This window comes from Barbus barbus, assembly GCF_936440315.1.
Source record: "Barbus barbus genome assembly, chromosome: 4".
In the NCBI taxonomy this organism is placed as follows: domain Eukaryota; kingdom Metazoa; phylum Chordata; class Actinopteri; order Cypriniformes; family Cyprinidae; genus Barbus; species Barbus barbus.
In genome coordinates, this window is record NC_136732.1 from 18,152,885 (window position 1) to 18,177,369 (window position 24,485).

Below are 24,485 nucleotides of genomic sequence, written 5' to 3' on the forward strand. Positions count from 1 at the left end.
TCTTTTCTTTTAATATTCCTCAGTGAAAATAATTTATTTTTGCACATTTATCTTTTTAAAATGAAACCTCTAGCTTTCATATGTTTTCATTTTCCATCTGTTAACTATATCTTTAATGTTATATCAATGAACATATTTACATTTAGTAAGAAAGTAGATAGCAAGTTGTCAATCAGCAGATGCTTTCAAGAAGTGATTTACCATTAGTTGAGCAACCTGAGGTTGGGTTCACGCATTCTCTCTTACACGCATCTAAATGATCATTGCAATTCATTGACTAAACAATTCATTTATATATGCATCTGATTGTATTTCACATGTTCTAGGGTTGAGTATTTGCAGAATGGGAATACCCATTCTTGCTCTCATTTTAGAGCTTTAAAATACTGTTTTTACTGTAAAAATTTTACTGTAAGATGTCACACTCAAGACATCATGATCAAATTCAAAGAGTCTGTCTTGGCATTGCCTATGCAGGACTGCAATGGGACTCATTACACACACAGGCAGTCATTATTGCTGTTTGAGCTGATGTTATGAATACTCCCCAAGGCGGAGAGGAGCTGTTTACAAATTCCCTTTCAGAACATTTGAAGTTTAGCCATAAAGAAAGAAAGTTGCTTCATGAATGATCACTTAAATGTGATTAACCTGCTGTATGTGTACAGACATAAACTTCTAGTCAGGATGTCAACAGCACTCAACACAATATTTTCCATGACTTAAACTGTTACTTCAACTTGGAAACAATTTGCACCACAAAATCTATGTATGTCACTTGCACCCAGATGTAGGATTGCACGTGAGAAACTGCTGGTGGTGTGAAGGTGCTGACTGAAAGTCAAGATGCTTATGTAAAAAGAAACATTTCATTGCAGGAACCCCATTGTAGCATTAATTTCACCACTTAGAGGAAACGATATATGTTTTTGTGTATGTGTGTGTGTTTTTATGGATCTTATTTAATGTAATTACATTTTATATATATATATATATATATATATATATATATACACACACACACACACACACACACACACTGTATGTGTGTGTGTATTTATAGAGCCTATATATATTTACACAATGTGTGTTTATATATATATATATATATATATATATATATATACTGTATATATATAAACCCGGAGAAACACACTCGACGATATAAACATTATATGGGGGACAGAGAAAGGGCTTCCTTAGCATGAAACAAGGAAACCACAAACAGAGGAGTGTCTCGGTGACAGAGGTTGAAAAATATAGATGCAGTGCAACCATTTCATACTTGCTAGTATTCCTCATGACTCCGTGGCCTATGATTAATAACCACACCATTAAATTCTCATTTACAAAGACGTTATGCACGCTATTCTTTCGCAAAAAAAAAAAGAAAAAGAAAGAAAAAAGACGGGTGAAACTTTCTCCTAAACAAATAGTTTAGGATAAAATAAAAAGGATAAACCAACATAAAAAATTCTGTCATCATTTACTCTGCCTCATTGCTGTTTCAAACCTGAATTACATGCTTTTTTTCTGTGGAAAATAAAATAAGATTTATACAATACTACCAAAACTGTTTGGTTATTAACATACTTCACAATAATCATACAGGTTTAGAACAACGTGAGGGGGAGTAAATGATGACAGAGTTTTCTTTTTTTGTGTGAATCATCCTTTAAAGATGACTAAATAATCTGTAGTCATTGCATCTCTAACAGTAAGCCATGTCTTACATTTAGCCTATATTTTGATCCACATTTAAAGGCTATTATAATACAAATATTCATGTTGGACTGTAAGTCTGAGTTTCATTGCTCATTATTGTTCAAACCTTGTGGATAGTACCAATAGATAATGAAAATTACACTGACTTGACAAAAGAAACAAGAGGAACGCCATTTTATGTCTAGAAGTCATGTGAGGGAAATTATGATTGGGAAACATTTCTACATAGCTAAATGGAAACTACTGTTTTGCTTCTCTGTGGGATGTCACATGCAGACTGCATGCAGAAATAAATGCAAGCATCATGAAAAGGACCACACTGCTTCACCACATGGCTCTTTTAGTCAAAGACAGGGTTTGAACACTTTTAGAGGAGAACAACATTATTGTTTACCACATATTGATATTAATGACATGACAATACTAAGATGTTATAACTTGCAGTTACAATGATTGTACACAGATTTAGAAGTTGTTTCATTTCACTTTCCCCAAAAAGGATTTATTATTACACACGTCTATTTCAGTACCATGAGAAAGAAAATCTGCACCATGCTGCCCCTTACTGGTCAACTCGTGTCAATACTACTAATCTAAATCGAGTCTAGCCGACTAGAAGTCTAATGCTTGCATCACATTTGACAAAAAAATCTGCTTTTATGTGTTGAACTGTGTCCAATAATTTTTTTCCAGCAGTCAAATAGAAGATTTACACTGTAACACATATATTATGTTTAGTAAAATGTCACCAGTTAATAAAAAGAATCAAATTATGTTCATTCTTAAATTCATAAACCTCAAGTGTCTTTTGTCTGTTTTTGGTAATTGTCTGGTTTGACAGGGAAACCAAATGCGTATACGTCTGTCTATTCAAAGCAAAACCATCTAAAATTGTATTAATTTAAACCATTTGATATTAATTATATTTAATAATAATAATCATATTTATTTACTCACTTAAATACTGTTCTTTATTTCATTTAAAAAACAGTTTAAATTAAAATATATTACCTATACAGGGGTGCTGTAAAGGGGTGGGGGGTGGAGGGGTTAGGACGATTCTGGTGGGGCCCCCCTCCCCCTTTCTCTCTCTCTCTCTCTCTCTCTCTCTATAACTTCCACATCATCTGCCTGTTTTGTGTTTTTTCCCCTTAAAACTAAAATACTATTTAGTACAGTTTACTACAGCTAAACTGTGGTAACATGGTAGTAGCCATGTGATGTAATGTAATGTATTCTAATCTAATAATGTAATGTAATAAAATAACATTTAGGTTATCCTAAGATTCTGGACTGTTTACATTATTTTATTGCTTATTTTTGCCATTTTTTATTGCTTTACCTTATTAACCACAATCGTTGTGTTTTGGTGGAAATTAGGCTATTTTATATTTTTGTACAACAAAGGGGAATGTTATTGCACAACATTTTACTGTTATTGCAATCTTCTTCTGTGACAGAGCTATTTTAAACTCGATGAGAACGTGAAGTTTATTTCCAAGAAACATTCCACCTCGGGGTCACAGACAGATGTCTCCAATATAAACCCACTTGGGGGCCGCATTCCGCCGATTTGATCGGTTTCGGTAATTCAAGAGAGCACACTTATCTCACGATGACGGAAAGTGTGCACTCATTTCAGTAGAGCACCGCTTAATTGGAGTCTTGGTTGACTTTCATGGCCATAAAGAGTCTCGCAGCGGTGATATTTGGGAAATAAGGAGTTTTAAGAATGAAGCCCAGTGAGTTTGGTCACACCCTTTGGCTTGTCTCGCCCCTCGGAGGAGGATGAATGTGCAGGCAGTCAGAGCGCCATGTTGAAGGCGGTGGGTGTCACACACACAAGCCCAGCACACTAAACACTAACGCTCATATGAACACACACCTCGACCGTGTCTTAGAAAATAAAGTTTCTATATCTCTCACACGAGTAGTTTGTACTTATGTCGGGTGTTACCCCCGGTCATCATCGGAACAGGAGGTTTGGTAAGTTACTGTTTTTGTTTTCTAGTCGCTTCTCTCAGTGTGGCGATATCTCCACCGAGCACCACACACATTTCGGCTCGAGGTTTAACTAATTTTGGTTGTTTTTGCTTAAACAATTTATTCAAAGGGAAGGCTACGATAAAGCTCGGTTTCCTTTGCGGTCTGAGAGGAATTAGAGCGATATTTGATTAAATTGGCAAGTTAGTCGGAGCATAGCCACAGTTAGCTAGCCTAAACGGCTAATACTTAAACTCACTTTATAGCTTTTAAAGAGCCGGTGTCCCTAAAAAATAAAACACCAAATCACCACAGTTTGGATGCGCTGAGTCTTACAACATTTTCAACAACATTATATTAGTAACATAAATTAGTGTAGTTTAAAAAAAGTTCTCATACTTAACGAAACTTTCGTCGTGGTTTCTGTAGCTTGCTAGTTAGCAATTAACTTAAACCTTAACCTTAGCTGGAAACCGACTAAAGTCGTTAATGTTGCTTTCTACATTTTAAAAATATACAAGGGCAGTTAAGTGCAGGTTTGTTTTGTATTTTGGTCCCTTATAGTTCATTATATTTATTTGGTTGTGCTAAAGTTAGCGAGGACGTACTTTTATACATTTGTAACCGGCCTTGTTTGGTTAAACTGCTGTTAACAAGCCTCGTTGGGATTATTTGTGTTTGTGTAACGGATATATATATTTAAATATATAGTTGTAAACTCGGATTTTCTATTCACCTCTGTAATCTTGGTCCTCTCGGTATATAAACCACAAGTGTGTTTCCTCTAGCTAGTGTCTTATATAAATATTTTACCACGACTTAACTTTGGTTTATTCAATCCGTTCTTGATATATTCACCACAATTTCTGCTCTGTTTACATTTATGGTATTCTTAGATTATTTTGTCTGTGAGATTACTGTGTAGTCACAAATACGTTGCTTAAATTTTGGTAAAAACGGATTTGTGGTTTGACGAGTTTTTTGTCGACACTACAAAGATTGTGGACAGTATGGCCGGAACGGTTTATCCCCATATCTCTCACGGTTCCTCCTCTCATCTCTTGCTGGACACACCCGTGATTGAGGGGAACCGTTGTCTGTTGTTTCTGAGATCAATTTCTGCAGCATATGCATCTTCATCTTTTAATGTTTTGCTTCCTGTAATTAGACAAACAGAGTCTCTAGAGGACAGCACTGTTAGAGCCGATCATCTGGCTTTATTTAGCCACCAAAGTGGAGTTTACTATTTGTCATGTCTTTTCCTACTGATTTATTTCTAGAATATTGAATACATTAGATGTTGAGAGATTTCTGTAGTATTATGTATAGGAAGCAGTTGACTTGAAGTGGCAGGACTGGCTGGTTTACCTGTGAGGAGAAGCCCGTTGTCACAAGCGCTGGCTTATGTAACATCTACCTTTTTCAGTTCACCCTGCAGGCCTGAGTTCTATGGAGTAATCCAAGATATGTGTGCATTTCCCCCCTAATTCTCCCTCTTAATTCTTGTAGTGTTTTAGCATGCAAAATCTGAACACCTGCTTTTTCTTCCCTGTTGGATTTGCTCTGCCACCGTACACCCTTCCTTAGTGCTTCCACAATGGATCCTTAAAGACATGAGACATGCTGGCACTTGCCATGCTCGTCTTTTGTTTGGATTGAGTCATATAAGGGTAACCTGTCCTTCACAGCTGTGCAGAACTTGCTCTTGGTGTTTCTTATGCAGGATTAGTATTCATCGCATGGGTGTCATGGATCAGCATGGCCTGCGCATGTCAAATGTTGGAGGAATAGGTCAAAGCAGTTGCTGTGTGCAGCAAGGTCACCGTGATTCTTGCCTTTTTGCTGCCAATATTGTATGGCCTATGTGGTGTGGGTTGATTTTCGTTTTAGTGCCCTATGCAATATGAATTAGGGTTGTTTTTTTTGTTTTCGTGAAATATAAAATCGTCTTTCGCTTCTGGGAAAAATGGGCCAAAAATATTGAAGACCTTTTTTGTGCTGCTCATATTGTTTTCCAATCTGATGTGGTCTGGAATGAGAATTCCCCTCCCCAGTTGTTGAGTAGTCAAAAAGTGAATGATTACTCATTGATATGACATAATTAAAAATAAAGTATGTTGTACCCAAACCACCTGTTTCAATAGGAAATACAGCAACACAGGAAAGAAAATCGTGTCAGTCAAACCATTTAATGGGGTCTTCAGTTTTTATATGGTAATACATTTTCACTATACTATAGAATTTGCGTTCCTTTGCTGGTGATATTGAGCAGTCCAAATAAGTAATTTTATTTTTGGGTGCACTAAATTTATGCAGTCTAAAGGGCCGTTCATATAGAACACATTTATATAATTTTTTAATTGTTTTCTTATGCAATCGTATTAGAGCCATGCACATGAAACAAACAAAAAAAAAACATGGAACATTCAAATAAATTGAGTTTGTATAACATTGTGAGACCTTAAACTTTTTCCAATCAACTTTCCGCATCTTGTGTTTTACATTGAATATACATTGTGTGTATTGTAGGGGTGTGCGATATATATCGTCTGCGATAATATCGTAATTGTTGTTTTTAACGATGTGCAGTTTGACAATTTAGAGTATTTTGCAAAAACCAAACAAAGGAGTGCATGGTGATGAAGCGGGTGAAACAGTGCATGCGCACATTTAGCGTGTGTTCTTTCACTGCATGATTCAGTCTATTAAAATGCATTAAGAATGATCATAAAATTCAAGATATGGGGGCAGAAAATGTATATATTTACGTTTCATGTCGTTTTTTCTGCAAAAATAAGCATAATTACAAATGTGATATTGATTTTATACAACAGTTCAATAAACAAGTTAATATTAAGAGACTTATGTTTTAGACACCATATTGCCTGGTTTTACTCCATTTCGCCGACAAAAAATAATTCCAAACAGCTACAGCACTGTTTTGCGTCTCTGAGCATCATGACAGTGCTTCGTTCCTGAATGAATCAACCATTTAAATGATTTGGTTCAGTCGCAATGACTCACAGTGACTTTCTGCCACCTACTGGTGGTTTTAATTTCACATTTTTCATTTTTAAAATAATTTTAAATATCAGTATTCAATGTTTTGTTTAAAATGATGTATTTCTAACAAGTTAAAGCACTCCATGTCCCTCTGAGCTGCATTAAACAGTTTGTAAATCCATCTAAATGCCACTTCACATGCAACTTCTGCAAAGATTCATTTTGATTATACTGGTCTCATTTGTTTGGTAACAGCCTAAATGTGTATTATCTTAGTTGACTGATTAAATGTAGCAATTTGACTCAAAAGATGTACACTTTTAGAAAAAAAAATTGCTTTATTAAAAGGTAAAAATCAATTTAAACTTCAATTAAAAGATTAATTAATCACTGATGTGAACTGACCACATAGAATATGAAGACTATCAAAAACTGCTGCTGTCCACGGTAGTCAGATATCAGCACAATAACAAACACTGCAAAATATTGTCTAATTATCGTTATTGGAAAAAAAAAAAAATATTGAGATCCTTTTTTTTCAATATCACACACCAAGGTTTTTAAACCTTGGTTTTGGCAAAGGTAAAATTAGCTGGCATACAAAATCTCTTCCATTCTCTTTGCTGTTAAGTTGATAAATATTGTTAACCAAATATTGAAGGAGATTTTGAGGAGGTATTCAACAGTTCTCAGAACAAGGAAGTTCTGTATCGATCTGGTGTTGATAAAACACTGCCAATTCCACAGAATAAATTTATAGCAGCATTTCCATGTAGTGCAAGAGGAGTGTTGTCAAAACTGTATTTTATTGAAGCAGATCGGGTTCTTTGGGACTCTTCTTTTTTTGAAGCATTTACAGCTTTGTAAGTGTCCTAGTATTACTTCAGGCGATTTCCTGGACAGGTTTCATGTCTTCTCGAAGTAGAAAACAGAGAGCCAGTGCTGCTCACAGGACTTGCTATTCTCGGTCTCTGGCGCTGCTTCAAGACCGATCACTGAGACTCCTTGATATTGGCAGGACATTGCCAGACCTGTTCTTTCAGTATGGAGGAGGCCATCCTTGCACAGACCCGGGCCTGTGTGCTTGCTTCCTGGGCCCCCGTCACAGTGAGAGCTACTGGAGCTTTGTTCCGGTAGTGATACAGTTGCCCCTCTCTTCCTCTGATGTGCTGGGCCTGAATTGGTCATTAAAGCAGCAGATGTTTCATTAGGCCACGGCTGTATTCATGTGTATGCGGGCTTGGGGGAGCGGCAGTGGGGGTTGTACGTAAGGCAGCGCTCTATTGGCTCCTCTGTGGGAGAGCAGGAGTCACATTTCAGTAGCTTTTAATGAATTTATGGGATGGGTTGAGATGGTTTCTTGGCGATTTGAAGCGTCATGGTGTGTTCAGGACAGGAAACTTATATTTAGTATGACTTTGAATGCTGAGTTAAAGCATAGACTGATTTTACATTCCATAATGTAATGGAGAGCACGGTATGGTGCAATTACTTTTGGGAAATAAGATGTCTTCCCACATGAGTGTTGTTACCATAAAAGATGAGTAATAGGAAGCACTTCACACACTAAGCCGCCCTTCTGTGTGTACACAGTTATGTTTTACTCCACTTGTACCTGGGTGGTGTGATGCTTTGAAAAGTGAACAGCTGTGTAGAGCCCTGCACGGGCCTCAAATTTAGGCCCTAGCCCGGCCCTGGCCCGAGACGCTCAGGCCCTAGCCCGGCCCACGTCCGACAACTTATCAGAATTACCGACCCGAGCCCGTCTTTTTTTTCCCCTTTCTCCTAAAACAGTTTATACGACTGTTCGGCTAATAAAATAGTTCAGTTTTGTGTGTAACTTTTGTTCGTTAAATAGCCTATAAGTTTTTGTTTTTTTAAAGTAACGACCAAGTGGCCAGCGGCATGAGCTGATCATCGCCTATGTTTGATCAATTTAGCCTTCTCATATCATCACGACTTGCCTAAAATAAAATCTATAGATATACTAAAACAGTTCAAGTATATAACAATGTTTAAACGCTAAACCTGCTATAATAATAATGTGCGCTAGCCTATATCTAAGTTTGTGCGGAGAGTGGAAGCTAAAGCGCGCTCTGCTGGACATGGAGGCACCAGCGCAAACATTTTTTTCAGTGGAAACAAATTAAAATAGCCTACGCCGTCATTTTTTATTTTTTGATAAAGGAAAGAGTAATACATCATTCGGACCTGTAAAGGGTCTACTTGTATTTGTGTGCACTCACAATACCAACAAAAGGTAGTTCTTTTATAAAACAAAGAAAACAAACATGATGTGCTTTCTGCCGTCTTGAACAGGAGCGCTTCACAAAAACCGAAGCTGAGCGAATACATGCCTCACAGACATGATAAATATATCTATAGAAATCTTTAAATTATCACTTAACAAAATAAAACAAATCGAAAACAAAAACTCTTTTATTATAATCTTAATCATAATCAATAAAGATGCATTTCTCTCTAAATGCGCGTCTAATGACTCTCAGTCGCGGCACGGTCTCGTGTTGTTTCCACCAGCGTGGCAATTTTTTTCATCACTAATCGATAGACGTCTACAATATAAAAATAAGGAGAAACCCAAAACAGGCCCGAGGCCCGGCCCGCGTCTGAACTATGTGGAAATTGCCCATCGGGAAACAAAAACGAATATGATAATTGCTTTTACTGTTTTTATGTGCACTAGATTTTATGCAGTCTAATTGTGCTTAGCAACTATTACTAGCTTCTGGTTTGAACCTTTTCCGTTTCTGTCTGACATTTTGGTTTTGTGTTTCAGGTAATGGAGGAATACATCGAGCTGGCTTCCTTCTCTCTGTGGAAATGGTTTTAACAGGCACAGAGTAACACAGAGAAACTGTTCAAACGGAGAACGTGTGTTTGAACCATTACACGAGACTACTTTTTTTTTTTTTTTAAAGGAAAACTGAATTTATTTTGAATTCTCAAGGACTTTAACACTACACGCCACCATGCCAAGCTCAACCATTCGGAGACAGATGAAAAATGTGGTAAATAACTATTCGGAGCCGGAGAAGAAGGTAAGGGAAGCAACTTCCAATGACCCGTGGGGCCCTTCCAGTTCTCTGATGTCAGAGATTGCTGACCTCACTTACAATGTGGTGGCCTTTTCGGAGATAATGAGCATGATTTGGAAGAGGCTGAATGACCACGGAAAGAACTGGCGGCATGTGTACAAGGCCCTGACGCTGCTGGACTACCTGATCAAAACGGGCTCTGAGCGAGTGGCCCTGCAGTGCAAAGAGAACATCTTTGCCATACAGACGCTCAAAGATTTCCAGTATATCGATCGGGACGGCAAAGATCAAGGCATCAACGTTAGAGAGAAGTCAAAGCAGCTGGTCGTGCTACTGAAGCATGATGACCGTCTGAAGGGTGAACGCTCTCAGGCACTGAAGACTAAGGAGCGCATGGCACAGGTGGCCACCAGTGTGGGCAGCAACAATCAGATCAGCTTCGGCCGTGGCTCCAGCCAACCCAACCTCTCCACCAGCTACTCAGAGGAGTATGGCAAGTCTGAGGGCTCACCTGCATCATATCATGGATGTAAGTTTCTTTAGCTTGTTAACTTGCCAGGCATGAATTCTAAACACATTTTTGGTGCTAACTGTGGGATAAAATGGTTTTAAATATGGAAAACTGCGTTAAATATTAATAAACAAACATGCAAGTGGCCAATGTCATTTTGTTGAATCAAGTCCCTGTAGGAGCCCAAAAGGATGCCATTGGTTGATGGGGACTTTTGATGCGATGAAGTCATGTAGGAAAGATCATATTTACGTGTTGAACACAGTCATAATTACGTGTGGAAAACCCATAAGTTTCTTTAAACCCCCAGTTTCCAAGTTGGGGGTTTACCTGGTATGGTACAAATATGACAGAATATGTAACTATTCCATTTACAACGCAATTCATAAATCAAATGCAAATATAAAAAAGCAAAAACACACCTAATGCACTTTTACTTTCATTATTCATCTTTTTATAGAAGAAGAGTTAATCATTTTTTCTGAAGTTTTGCACTCTGACCATAGTGACTTGAATGCACTTCCAAACTTTCCCTGGAGAAAAAGTTTGAACGCACCATGTATCTAGTGCCAGATTAGGAGTCTTACGGTCTCTAAAGCTTGGAATACACTAGGGATGGGCATTCCAAACAAAAATAATATTTGAAAATCACTGGGTATTATTCGATTATTCGAAAATCCCCCCTGCATGCACGCACAAACACCCATAAACGGAGAGAGAGGCTCCCTTAACTCAAGCCATATAATGATTGTAATGTGCTGAAACAATAATATAATAAACATAACTGAATGACGGCACTTATTAAAGGGGTCATCGCATGCAAAATTCACTTTACAAGTTGTTTGAACATAAAAATGTGTGTTGGAAGCGTCTACACATCCATCCTATAATGATAAAAATCCACTTAGTGTTTTTTGTTTTTAAATCCCCTTTGTCAAATCAGGCTATTCTGAGAGTCCTGTCAGAATGATGTAGTAAGTACTAATAATGTGCTAGTTAGACCCCACCCCCCTATCACAGAAGAGAGGGGTGTGGTCAGCAGAGGTCATTAGCATTTAAGGCAACATGGACAAAAAAACGGCTTGCTGAAAACAGCTTATTTTGACAGGGTAAAAAAGGTGTTTTTTTTACACTACTATTGATAAATTTTAACCAAAGTATGTTATAGACTTTTAAGACCCTAAAGAATCACATCAAATTGTGCAAAATGGGCATCCGATGACCCCTTTAACATAAGTCCGTCGATTAGCATAAATCAACTGCGCATAAGGCTAGGACGTTTCAGTTTCAAATAATTGAGTCCTTAAAGGGGACTTATTATGCAAAAATCACTTTTATAAGCTGTTTGAACACAGTTGTGTCACAACTTGTGTGCCCGCTGGGTGTGAAAATAACCAGCCTGTAATGTTAAAAATCCACCAACTAATTTTTTAATAAAACCAATAAATAATGAACAGTCTCTCCAAACGAGCCGTTTCAGATTCTCCCTCTGTTCACGTCACCGAGGGGAAAAAGTCCCGCCCATTTGTGACGCTCTCTTCCCTATTAGCATAAACGCAGCCCTGAGTGAAAAATTGAGGTCCGCCATTACTGGAGATCTATACAATGTCAGCGCCAAAGAGGCTTTACAAGTGTTGTGTTTTGGGATGCACTAATGAACGTAGGAGTCGCCATAATCTCCCCCATCTGAGCCGAGGACACTGTGGTTAAATTTAATTTTCCAAGGAAATATCCCGGAAAAACGTCCCCTATATATATTTAGGAATCAATACCAACACTTCGTGCACGAACGTCAGCTCCAGACAAAGTAAGTATCATGCGTTTGTTTTCCAACTTGCCCTTCTGAAAGAGCTTCTTGGCACTCTGAAAGGCTAATTGCTAAAGCTATCATTGTCTCCGTGTGTTTTCACTGATGCTGCCTTCAAGTGCTGCCAGAATGATCGTGAATAGGAATGTGGTAGTTAAAAGTTGCATATGAAAGCAATGTGAGTCGATCATTTGAAGTTGTCGAGCTCATGATCAGAAGTGGGACTTATAAAGTTTGTGATAGCATGAGACCAGCTATGTTGTTGTTTTTATCCCGCCGTGCTCCCCGTCTGTGTAATTCATAAACGCGAATTTATTATGCACAGTATAATCCGATGACTGACTTTGAAACAGAGTAGTTTTCTGTAAAGATAACAGGCTTGTACTAATAGTGGAATGTTTATTTGCAAAGGCTAGTACTGCTAATGCCGGAGCTTGAGCTCTTGAAGCTCCGCCCTCTTCTCCGAGAGCAACAGCTCACTCGCATTAAAGCAACATACTCAAATCAGCGTGTTTGGGCTCATACCCTCAAAGTGGCAACTTTAACAAGCTATAAAAAATTATCTGGGGGGTATATTGAGCTAAAACGTCACACATACACTCTGGGGACATCAGAGACTTGTAAAAAGGGGCATAATAGGTCCCCTTTAACCCTTTCACACGCGAGTTTAAAATATTCTTGCTGAGCCTCCAGTGTGTGTTTTTTTTTTTTTTTAGGCGACCGTTATTTTAGATTGTATAGCCTTGTTTCCATGGCGACGTGTCATGCTCGCATGGATCGCTTTTATTTTGTTTTTCCTTTTTTGATTATTAATATTCACAAACATACTCACTATATTATGAAATATCAGATATTACAATTCTTGAATATGTGCAAGTAAATTAGGGCTGCACAATTAATAATTTCTAATTGCGATTACGATTATGGATGCCACGATTACATAATCGTTCAAAGCCGCGATTACTAAAATAAATAAACAATTAAAAATTCCCTCTTGCAATATTCTGTGTGCTTAAAAGGTGTCTGATACAACTGATAGTTGTTGTCACTCTGTTGTGCACGATAGCTATGTTAAACCCCAAACGTGTCAAAAGCGGAACAAAATAGCGGTACTCTTTTGGACTGTGCACCACACTGACCTTTTATCCGCTTGCCTCAAAAGAAAAAAAAGTGCAGTGCGATCTTAGAGCGAATGCGTTTCTTAAGCCGAGAACACACTACACGATTGTGAGGCCGATTATGAATGTAATTTCAATGATCGTGCCCAGTCGGACCGGGTCTGTTCCAGTTGGGCTCAGTCGCTGTTTGCAGCCGGCAGAAAAATCACATAGTGTGTGGTGTCTAAAGATTATAATCTTAGAATTAGGGCTGGGTATCGAGTTCGATACTTTTTAGGCACCGACCGAATTGCCTCGATACCACCGAGTATCGAAAAACGTCTTGTCGTTCGGTACCAAATTTCGATACCTAAGGGGTTAATCTCATCACCGTCAGTGAGCCAATAATCCTGCAGCACTAGGTGTGTTTGACTAGAAACGGCGCGGCGCTGATAGATCAGTGTTTGACCTCCGCGAGAGCGTTTCGAAAGCACACGGAGCAGTCCGCTCTTTATATCGCGCGGTTTGTTTACTAAACACAGACTGAAGCTCGCGTGACGCTCGCGGTGATTTCAGCGTCTGCCGCCTAACTAAATGAGGACATAAACACACGAACAACATCTCCAGAACTGCTGTGAGAGTCAATTAATGAGCATTTTACCGTTTGATTCGAGTAAAACTAGCGTCATATCATATACACACAGAACTGTAAAGGTATTCCAGGCAACCCGTCAAAATAAAAGTTCGGTTTAAATTGGAAGACACTGCGGCAGAAATATATTAATATTGTTCAGCGGACAGTACATATTGCTACTACTAGGCTACTATTAAAATTATTAAAACTTTATTATTTTTTTTTAGAAATTATCACACAACAGTTATTCCATTTTTTAATTTTAATAGTAAACCCCCTTTGTTTTCCAAAATAAATAAACTTTGTTTTTCAATAATTTAAAGAAATTAAATTAATGTTTTATGTCTTCATTTGAAAACCAGATACAGAACACAGAATTTCTGAGGAAAAATAAAACATTTCATTAGGCTATTTTAAGAATAAATTTAAATAAACTAAGTTGTTTTTATGCATTCAAATAATTAGACATACTACACCAGAATTTAATAACAATAAAACATATGGTGAAAGAAAATAAAACACCCACTTATGAAAGTGGATGAAGATTTTAAATTTCTTGAAGTCTTTAACAACCTAGAAGTGATGATGTGTTTTAAAATGAACACGCACAAATGTAAACGTAGCCTAACAGATGTGTAAACTGAAAACAATTTGAACTTTATTAAAATTATTTATTTATTGTGTTGGATATATTTTGTTCCTTTGTGCAGTGGCTCAGGAGATGAGGCTTTGAGTCTGTATAAATATCAACATTAAAAAATATTTTTTTGAGATAATGTAATCTTATTAAAACTGATTTCATAAAACTGGTATCGAAAAAAGTATCGTTCAGGAACCGGTATCGAACTCAAGGTATCGGTATCGAAAATTTTTGAACGATACCCAGCCCTACTTAGAATTCAAGAACCAGTCATTGCCAGTCGTTTTCACAAAGATTTTTTTAAACGGGTTTAATATTTGCCACTGCCACCCGCGATTGTATGGTTATGCTGTGGAGATGTGTTCACTGTCAAACATCATTCAGCATTCATTTTGTAATTTTGTGTAAAAAAAAAAATAAAAAATTCTTGATGACAAGATAATTTTTTTTATTGTTCTTATTGTGATTTATTCCTTGTCTTTCTTTTAATTCATAAGTTAACACTGCGATTTAAATGGTTTCTTTTTTTTTTTTTTTTTTTGCAGTCGATGAAAGTAGCCTAGCCTAAGTAGTCTATCTTTTATTTCATTCTAGCCTCATGAAAAGTAGCCTACTAGCCTCTTATTTAGAACCAATTCATTTTTAATCCATGATTTTAGACATGCAATAAATAATTAACATGTTGCATGACTAAACATTTAAAAATAGCACTAGAGATGTTAATGATAATTAAGGGAACTGAAAAGACAAATGCTTCTACTCAAGCAGTAATTCCAAAAAGAAAGAGGCATCGAACTTATAATGCAAAACATATTCAAGACGCTTGCTATAGCGTTTATTTGGAAAACCAACATAGCAGGAAAGCTAATGTTTTCTGTCACAAACTTAGAAAAGTCAAACAAACCATAACGTCTCAATAGGGAAAAGCACCGGTGTTTTCCGGAGTGTTGTCTGTGGCGGAGCGGCTGCGGGAAAGCGGGCAGACGCTGAGGTTTTTGTGAATGCTTTTTTTTTTTTTGGTTCGGCAGAATTTGCCCAATCGTGACCTGCAGTCGTTAAGTGTGTTGTGTAGCAGACTGGCTCAGTCATTAGGTTTGTGCTCCTCCCTTGACTGTCAAAAACTAGAATCTGCTCCAGTCGCCAAATAAATCGGAGCTGTTATTCTCATCAACACTGATGCAGAAAGCAGCAGAAACAGTGCAACAATGATGCAGTTTGAAGACGTTTCAATCCACAAATCACCCACATTTACCATTGTTTTACTGTAGTAACACTAACGGTAACAATGGTATGGTGGCAGAAAAGTAGGATATTCATATTGAGTATTATTAATATAATAAATATGTTAAAGGAGTAATGGAATATAGTTACATTATTTTGTTAATTATTCTAATTCTAATTATGTGGATTTGTAATTGACTGAATGTCTTTAGGCTACTGTTCTTCAATGCAAACACTATAGAAACCATATATTTAGGCAACCTTTTTACCATGATAATGAGGTGCTGTTCTTTTGGTTATGTATAAAAGATGAGGCTGTTACAGTTTCACAATGGTACTGTCAAATGTACATCTGCATCCCAACTCAAAAGCAATAAATGTTCAGGAAGAGTGTTTTCAGCCTTTTTTTAAATGTGTATTTTTATATAAAAAATATTGCATACAGCTTCAAACAATGGCATAAATCTGTTCAAAATAATCGTTATTAATAATCGCAATTACAATCTCAAGGGAATAATCGACAATTATGATTTTTGTCATAATCGTGCAGCCCTAAAGTAAATGTATTTGGTAGTTTAAATACTTTTATAATGACCGTGTTAGTTGATCTATAGTTAGTGATGGGTGTTTAACAGAGGGCGTGTCTGAAGCTTGGTGCTGGCGCACCGTCTTAGTGACAACAGCCAATCACATTACTTTTCTGGTGTTGCGTGAACGGAGTTGGCTACCGTCTGCGCTAGGGTAGTTGCATAAGGCGATCTGTTTGGCTGACGCCTGCGTTGGCGCTTCAAAAGTTGAAAAGTTTTCAACTTCTGCCGCGAGCAACGGACCCGACGTGACGGACCCACAATTCAGTTCGGCAACGCTTGACGTCACTCCATTCAAAGTAACTGATAAGTGTTAATGCTGACGCCCCGTGTGAATGGGGCGTGAATGTTCTAGTCACACCGGTGTGATCGTATGCTTCAGGGACCAGTCCAGACTGATCACACCAGTGTGATCGTACGCGTTAAAGGGAATATGAGATGGGAGAAAAAATATACTTCAATATCTTCTGTTGCAATTATATCCTTTTGAACGCGCGCTTGCAGTCATACGTACGGAGCAGCACTCGACAGTACTCATCACACGTTTTGTAAGATTAGATGTTTGTCAGTGGTGCTCAGGATCTGCAAATCATCTGTTTATGTGGTGAGTGATGTACTGAAATGTAACAGGCTACCACTAGCAAGCGGCCCCTAACCATGTCCCTATAGTGGCTCCGTAGAACGCGCTATTCGTTTTCCGTGCCTTTCTGAATACAGATTCAGCCACACCTCTAACCTAGTCGGTGGTGTTTGTGGTCCGCATAGAGCTCTTATTTGACATCGTCCCAAGTTACTGTAACCGTTATATGCTACGCAAGGCTTTTTCATGCGACGAACCCTCTGCTTACATGAATGCCTCACCATCGCAGCAGCACAGAAAACATGGGGAAAGTTTTTAAGACAATCACACAACCTATTTGATATTCTATAATTAAATCAACTAATCGAATATTTGAAAATTGTGACCCATCCCTAGAATACACTACACGATTTTTGTCCCAATTTTCCTCTGATTTACAGTCTGGAGAAGTCGATGCTAGTTGCTGACAGTCAGAGCCAGTCTGCAGATTAGAGTTGACAGACTCTCTCACAGAAAATCGCGTAGTGTATGATGGTCACAGACTCTATTTTTTTTTAGCGACAGGCTTTGATTCCACCCAGTTGGAGGATATCAAACATGTTTGATGTTTTCAACCGATTTTAGAACACACATTTTCATTTTGTCGTCTCCTAGCAACATGACACGTTTCTGCTTGAATTTATTGTGATTGGAACGACTTTAAAGTCTGGTAGTGTGTGATTCTCAGTCATTTAGTGTATGATGTCCAGTTTTCCTCTGTCACTATTTACATGGTACGTATATGATGCCTAGAGTTTAAAAAATCTGTTCAGATTTTAAAAGTTGTTTAGTGTATTCTAGCCTTAAGATGTTTGTTCATCTTCAGAACACAAATTAAGATGTTTTTGATGAAATTCAAGAGCTTTCTGACCCTGCATAGACAGCAACGCAACTAACCATGTTCAAGGCCCAGAAACGTAGTAAGGACATCGTTAAAGTAGTCCATGTGACATCAGTGGTTCAACCGTAATGTTATGAAGCTATGAGAATATTTTTTGTGTGTAACAATTTCCTCTCTTCCATGTCAGTCTTCGATGCGCGTTCAAGACCGTACCACGACACATGCGTGTGCATTCCTCCGCTTGTGAACAAGGTGCAACGCATCCGGGTTATATGTCAGAATGCCGGCTCCTGCGTCAGCAGCATCAAATGATGACAATTTTCATTTTTGGGTGAACTATACCTTTAAGATTAGTTTAAAGTTTAGGTATTTATTTGGTGTGGTAGGTTAGCAGGTACAGTCGCTGTAGCTCTTGAACTGAAGCTTTTTTAAATGTTACAGGCTACATTATTCTTGAGGACCATATTAAGCACTTTACCGACAATAAAAGGTTGGTAGCCTGCTGATCCTTTCCCATTATCTCTGAAATGTTGCTGTTAATGCCAACAACTAAACCTGGGCTGTTGTGGTTGTAAAAGAGTCAACTTTGTCGAATTCATTTTGAGAAACTCTGCACACCTGGAGCTCAGACTGCATGGTGCAAATTCTTTACGCTGCAGACCAGGAAACTGCTTGTCTGCTGTTACCCTGCAGGAGACACATCCTCTCTTGTGCCTCCCTGCAGCACTCAGTGGCTGTACGTCTGCCCCGGACAGCTGTGTGCCGTTCACGCCCCACCCCTCTCCCTCAGCTTGTTACAGGAAGACAGATTTCCTGAACTCCCAGAGGTCTTTTGCTCTGCCCTGTGCTTCAGGGAGGAAGCTGCATATGTCTCTCTTCTTTTTTTCTACTACCCCCTGCCTCTTTTTATACAGTATTTAAAAAAAAAAAAAAAAAAGAATTTGATAATACACTCGAAAGAAGTCAGCCAAATTCTTTTAATCCCAATTCAAAATCTAACCATTGAAAGTACTTTTTTTTTTTTTTTTTTTTTTTTTTGTGACCTCCTTTTGTCATCAAATGCATTAATGTGTTGGATTAAGGAGAAGATGGGAAAAGTGTATGGCGAGCTTCATTGCATGAAAGAGGGTGTAAGCAGCTGAGTCATTAACGAAAAGGAAAAAGAGTTTGAAGAAAAGCTGAATTGTGTTTTGCATTCCTCTGCTAGTTTCCTGGTTTTGTTTCTCCAGAAAGTGTATATGGGCTCTGTCACATGTAATTCATCTTTCATCAGACTGAAGAAAATTAGGATATGGGTGCTAAATGTAAAGATGTGGTTTTGTTGGTTTGTAAAATTAATTCAGTGTTGTATGATAGAAGCTTTTGATTATAATGATTTTCTGGCATGTAGCTTTCCTGATCTAGAACCACAGATTCTGTGGTTTGTCTTTTACTGATCATGTAAGTTAAAGGGGTCCTATTATGCTTTTTCACTTTTTGAATTTTAGTCAGTGTGTATGTTTGGGCATAAAACGATCTAAAAGGCTACTCCAAAGGGAGATATTTAGTTAAAAAAAAATCCCTTTTCAAGAACTACAACGAACGGCTTGTTTGGACTACAAAGTTGTTTTCCCTGTATTTATGACATCATAAATTGTAAATCCCACCTACAGAAATGTGAATGGTTGGGGGCAGAGGAGCACTGCATGTTTCAAAATCGAAACCCAGTGCAGGTGTTTTTATATCACTGTATTTCTGATGGAAACCAAACATTTTCAGAAAGTTTTGGATGTCATTTTCATTTCATCTAGCATGTAATGTCAGATAAAGCAGCGTTTGTGAGCGGAGCTCTGTTTTGTGTACAGCGTTACTGGCCACAAATAGTGTGGGACTATGGTATAAATAAATTCAACTAAATAACAGTTTCAGTGCAATTCATGTTATAATGTTAGAATTAAAGAACAATAAATATAATACATATTCCATATTACCGTTGCACTTATCTGTACATAGTCAATGCAGTTATTTTTAAGCTGTTGTTGACATCCCATCTAAAACGTGATTTAGCCAAAAAAAAAAAAAAAAGAACAACAATTATAACATTACCACTTTAATATGTCTTGCAATATCCGTGCGTGCAAAGGTTCTGCCCGATCCTCTTGTTCAGTATTCTCGAGGTCTGATGATATGGCAATATTGACAAAATTGCTGTTCTGGCAAGGGGCGGGGCAATACTGAAATGCCATCTAAGCTGTTTACCAATCACAACGCACTGGGACAGCTAACCAATCACAACGCATTTCATTTTTCGGAAGGCGGGCCTTCGTCAAACCCGGAACTAATCGAGTCGTTTGTGTCAGGCTGGGGAGAAATGTATTGTAATAATGTAAATTATGTGAAAGATTTTCGAACCACCAAGCATGAGAGAGCTGTTCTAGTACACCCCCAAAACAAAATCAAGACTTTGTAAAAGAGCATAATAGTACACCTTTAAAGCAATAGTTCAACCGAAAATGATCATTATTTACATACACTGATGTAGTTCCAAACCTATACTAAAGTTCTAAACTTTAATTTGTCCTCTGAGCACAAATTAAGATAATATTCTCTCATTTTTGTTAATCCATTCTCGTTCAAACTCCCGTATCAGGACTCGAATTAAGGACTGCCCGAAGGCACAAGGTGAGCATAAAAGACGCACAGGAATCCTGGCAGAAAAGTCGAGCACCGTGTGAAAAGTTTTCTTCGCACACATCTGAACACTAGCGTAGCCAGAAATGTTACTGTTCATTTCAAAATTTAGGATATTATTAAAATTAAAAGTTGTATATGTTAACAGTTGCCTGAGCTGGTTAACAAAGATGAATAAACACGGTAAAAAATGTATTTCTAATCTTAGTTAATGCATTAACTAACGTTAACTGAAGGAAGTTTATTAAAAAGCATTACTTCAGTGTGAAACAACGGAGCTTCGCAGATTATTTCATAAACGTCTCGGTCAGTTCATGCACATCGAGGACCGCAGAAATGTGCGCAGCTGCAAATTATGCAGTTTGTGGCGACCAGGATCTAGCACAATGCTTATGCGTTTCTTTCCACAAAGGACGCATCTTTGTAGCGGATCAAACACTGTACCTATGATTCAAGATTCAAGAGTTTTATTTGTCACATACACAATTATACAGAGTATAACCAGCAGTGAAATGTTGGTCAGGTCCGCTCCAAGGACAGTGCAATGCTTCAAACACGCTTGGTTCAGAAGTTTCCGATCGATAAATCCAGCAACCACAGGTGGTCTGGCGGGTTTCGTTTGTAGATGGTCCGGATTTATTGCTAAGACTTTTACTTTTTAAAGAATTTATCTGATTTATGTTTGTTTAAACATAAACATTTAAACATGTCTAAATTTAACTTCACAAACACGCACGTTTTACTATTATATCCTTACATCGTAAACATAACATTGTCGTTCGGTACCAAATTTGGATACCTAAGGGGTTAATCTCATCAACGTCAGTGAGGCAATATGCCTGCAGCACTAGGTGTGTTTGACTAGTAGCGATGCAGCGCTGATTGATCAGTATTTGACATCCGTGAGAGCGATTCGAAAGCGTACGGAGCAGTCTGCTCTCTAGATTGCTCGTTTACTACACACACAGACTGAAAGAGACCACCTCGTAATATTTATTATTGCATCTATGAACATCATCCATCCACAAATGAGCTTTCTTGATCAAAGCAATATCAACCTTTTTCCATCGCAATAGTTGTAAAAAAACTTATACATTTTATGGGGGCCATTTAAGCCATTGACATTGCAACTTATTATATTAATTTCAGTCATTACTATCAAACAAATAAGTGAACTGAACAATTGAGAGAAAGTTGTACCACTGCCAATGAATTAACTCAAGTCTGCCTTTAAAAAGCCATTTACATAAAGAAAACCCACCCCATAATACTTTTACAGACTGGGGTGAAAACCCCGGGCTGCCGCCCTCCCCGGTCTTAATCCGTGACAGTAACATGACAGCCAGTACCATTCTTTAGAACACCGCCATTAGCCCTATTATAAGAGAACAGAAAACTTCGAATTCACACGAGTGATACAGTGGGGTTAAAAAGAAAGTGTGTACTTTCCATAATGAGGAAACAAACAAATAATTGTATCCTGTACATTGAAAACTGTACATTAGTGATACCAAGTTTCCTAGCTTACATGAAGAGCTGCCAGTAGATGATTGAATATCCTTGTAAACACAGTCAGTCAGGCATTTGTCTTAACGTAAACAGTTGGGAAGGAAAAGGCATTAAATCCGTGCATTCGTTCTTAAAGTGAAAGCAAACTAATAAAAAAATCTAATGCTGTCAATGAAAAATACAAGTGCTCACTGCTCCTGACTAAATAACCTTTGTAACATCAAAAATGATTAATCTAGATTTCATTTATACAGTGAAGATTATGCAGTCATTTTACATTTGATTATTACATTTCTGTGGCATACCTGAAAATTTCTTTTAGACTGAGCTGAGAAACCTGAAAAACACTGTTTATTGAACTTGTCTTTGTTCTATTGTATTTATTTTCTGCTATTGCTTGTAATTTGGTTATCTGTAGAAAAGATTTTTAGCACTGAGCCCATAGCAGCCAGAATTGTTTTTCCAATTGTTCATTTTCTTTATTAAAAAATAAAATTTGGCCTGTTTATTTAAACTAGGCCTATTTTTTATTTTTTTTTGTGAATGTCCCAATTGAGGTACAGGATGTGAAAATTTCAGATAAATGTTCATGTTATATATTTTGGTTGCATTTGTGAGTTAATAAAAATGTAGATGTTTGTTTAAAATAGGTATATAATGTCGATATATTGATTGATATACTCCTGAATCTAATTTTTTGAGGTATGGGCAAATATCGTATCGCTGGGTATGACAATCGATATTGTATCCGATTTGCACCCCTAGCTCAAATGGTGATGGCTGTCCAGTCAAATCATAAAAATACATGCTAAAGGCCCTTATCTGTCATTGCATGCACTTGTTTTAACTCGACAACCAAAGAAAGAACATTTTTGACGATGTATTTTGGATATTTTTTGGCAGAATTGGCTATTTAAATTGATTCTGAGAAATTGACTTTGAACCATGCAGTTGGCGTATGAGTCATATTTCCATTTTAGCCCAGTAAGGGTGGCGTGGTGTGGACTGGAAGCACTTGTGATGTCATCTGTGATCTCATTGAAGCTCCACGCCCACTCTACCTCATTTCCCCTGTTCGGCTCTACTGCTTTTCCCACAGACTCAAGCCCTTTGGTTGTAATTTCTAGTCCCTCAGGGTTTAGAAACCGGGAATCTTGTTTCAAAAGGCACTGAGATTCTCCAGGTCCAGTGTCGTTACTGAAGTGATACATCAAGACTAGGCCTAATGGCTGTCACAGATCTTATGGATTTCAGACGAGCAGTCTATTGATTGATGCTGCTGTTTACAACAAAAAATGCCTAGAGTAGACTAATGATGGTGACTTAAAACATCAGTGCCTTAACACAAACGTGCAGCACTTTTTGTCACGTGTGTCATGTGCTTACAGTTTGAGCAGTTGTGGTTGTTTTGAGCATGGTGTTAATTCTGGCCTTGTGACCTGTACTTTTCTGAGGTGTTCTCAGTAGCCTGTGACTGATTCATGTGCTCCGAAATGGCTGGAGATACTTGTGTTTTCTAAACACATGGCTTGGCCTAATCCAATCAGTATTGAAGTACTCTTGTCCTCTGGTTTAGCAACAAGCTTATAATCAGTAGGCTGTTGTGATTCACCCAGTTTGGCTGCTTCATTCTGGCCTGGCACGTGCAACACTCATGGATGTTCATTCAGTATTCACTTTTGCCTCTTTAAATAACTTCGTAGTCATTTGGTGATGTGAAATGACAGATAAGAGCCGTAGCAAGTACATTTTACGTTGTTCTTGTGTCATGGCGCATGAGTAAGTGATAAAACCCGCTCAACAGTAATTGTAATGTGTGCTTGTTGGCTCACCCGTGCCCTGCCTTAAGATAACCCAGCTGGGTGTGGTTGCAGTGTTTGAATGATAATGTCATCGTATGTTTGTTTTGTTTGTTTTTAGCCACATCTCCCAATGCATCTTCAGAGATGGAGCAAGCTAGACCACAGACCAGTGGAGAAGAGGAACTACAGTTGCAACTGGCTCTTGCCATGAGCCGGGAGGCCGCAGAGCAGGTACATTTCACTCAATGCCACCCTAAGACTGCTGCCTGATGTGACACATCTACAGCTTATTATATGATTTATTATGATGCTTAATGTACGTTTATGAGAAGGATTTTGGATCAATGAGTTCTAATGTTGGGCAGGGCTACCTAAAAGCTCACACCAGAATAAAAATTTCCTGATAATTTACTCACCCTCTTGTCATCCAAGTTGTTCATGTTTTTCTTTCTTCAGTCGAAAAGAAATTAAGGTTTTTGAAGAAAACATTCCAGGATTTTTCTCCATATTGTGGACTTCAACGGGGACAATTTGCGGTTTAAATGCAGCCTAAAAGGACTCTACAAGATCTAGTGAAACGATTGGTAATTTTCTAAATTAAAATTTATGCACCTTTTAACCACAAATGCTCCAGTTGCACTAGCTCTGAGTAGCGGAAGATTTAAACATCCAGGTTGCACATATTTTAAACCGTAAACCTGATACAAAGACATAAATGAGTCACTCAACATACAAGAACTTTTGAACGGTCCTCTTCCACACTTCTAAGAATTGGGTCGG

The 24,485-nt window shown here is 37.9% G+C and overlaps 1 protein-coding gene across 6 annotated transcripts in view; it reads left to right on the plus strand.

Annotated features, from left to right (window-relative positions):
• The first annotated feature begins 3,501 nt into the window (after positions 1–3,501).
• The window catches only part of LOC306869028 (epsin-2-like), a 41,226-nt gene continuing 20,242 nt past the window's right edge, over positions 3,502–24,485 (plus strand). For 4 of the 6 annotated variants that reach the window (XR_013784144.1, XM_079415574.1, XM_079415575.1 and 1 more), the window contains exons 1-3: positions 3,524–3,711; positions 9,509–10,296; positions 23,824–23,936. Coding sequence is in view for 4 of the 6 variants with exons in the window: in XM_079415574.1 (XP_079271700.1) it covers positions 9,702–10,296; positions 23,824–23,936 (708 nt within the window). In the remaining 2 variants the exon portion in view is untranslated. Of the gene's footprint in view, positions 3,712–9,508; positions 10,297–23,823; positions 23,937–24,485 lie in introns of all 6 variants that reach the window. The other 2 variants (XR_013784143.1, XM_079415576.1) reach the window with 2 other exon arrangements.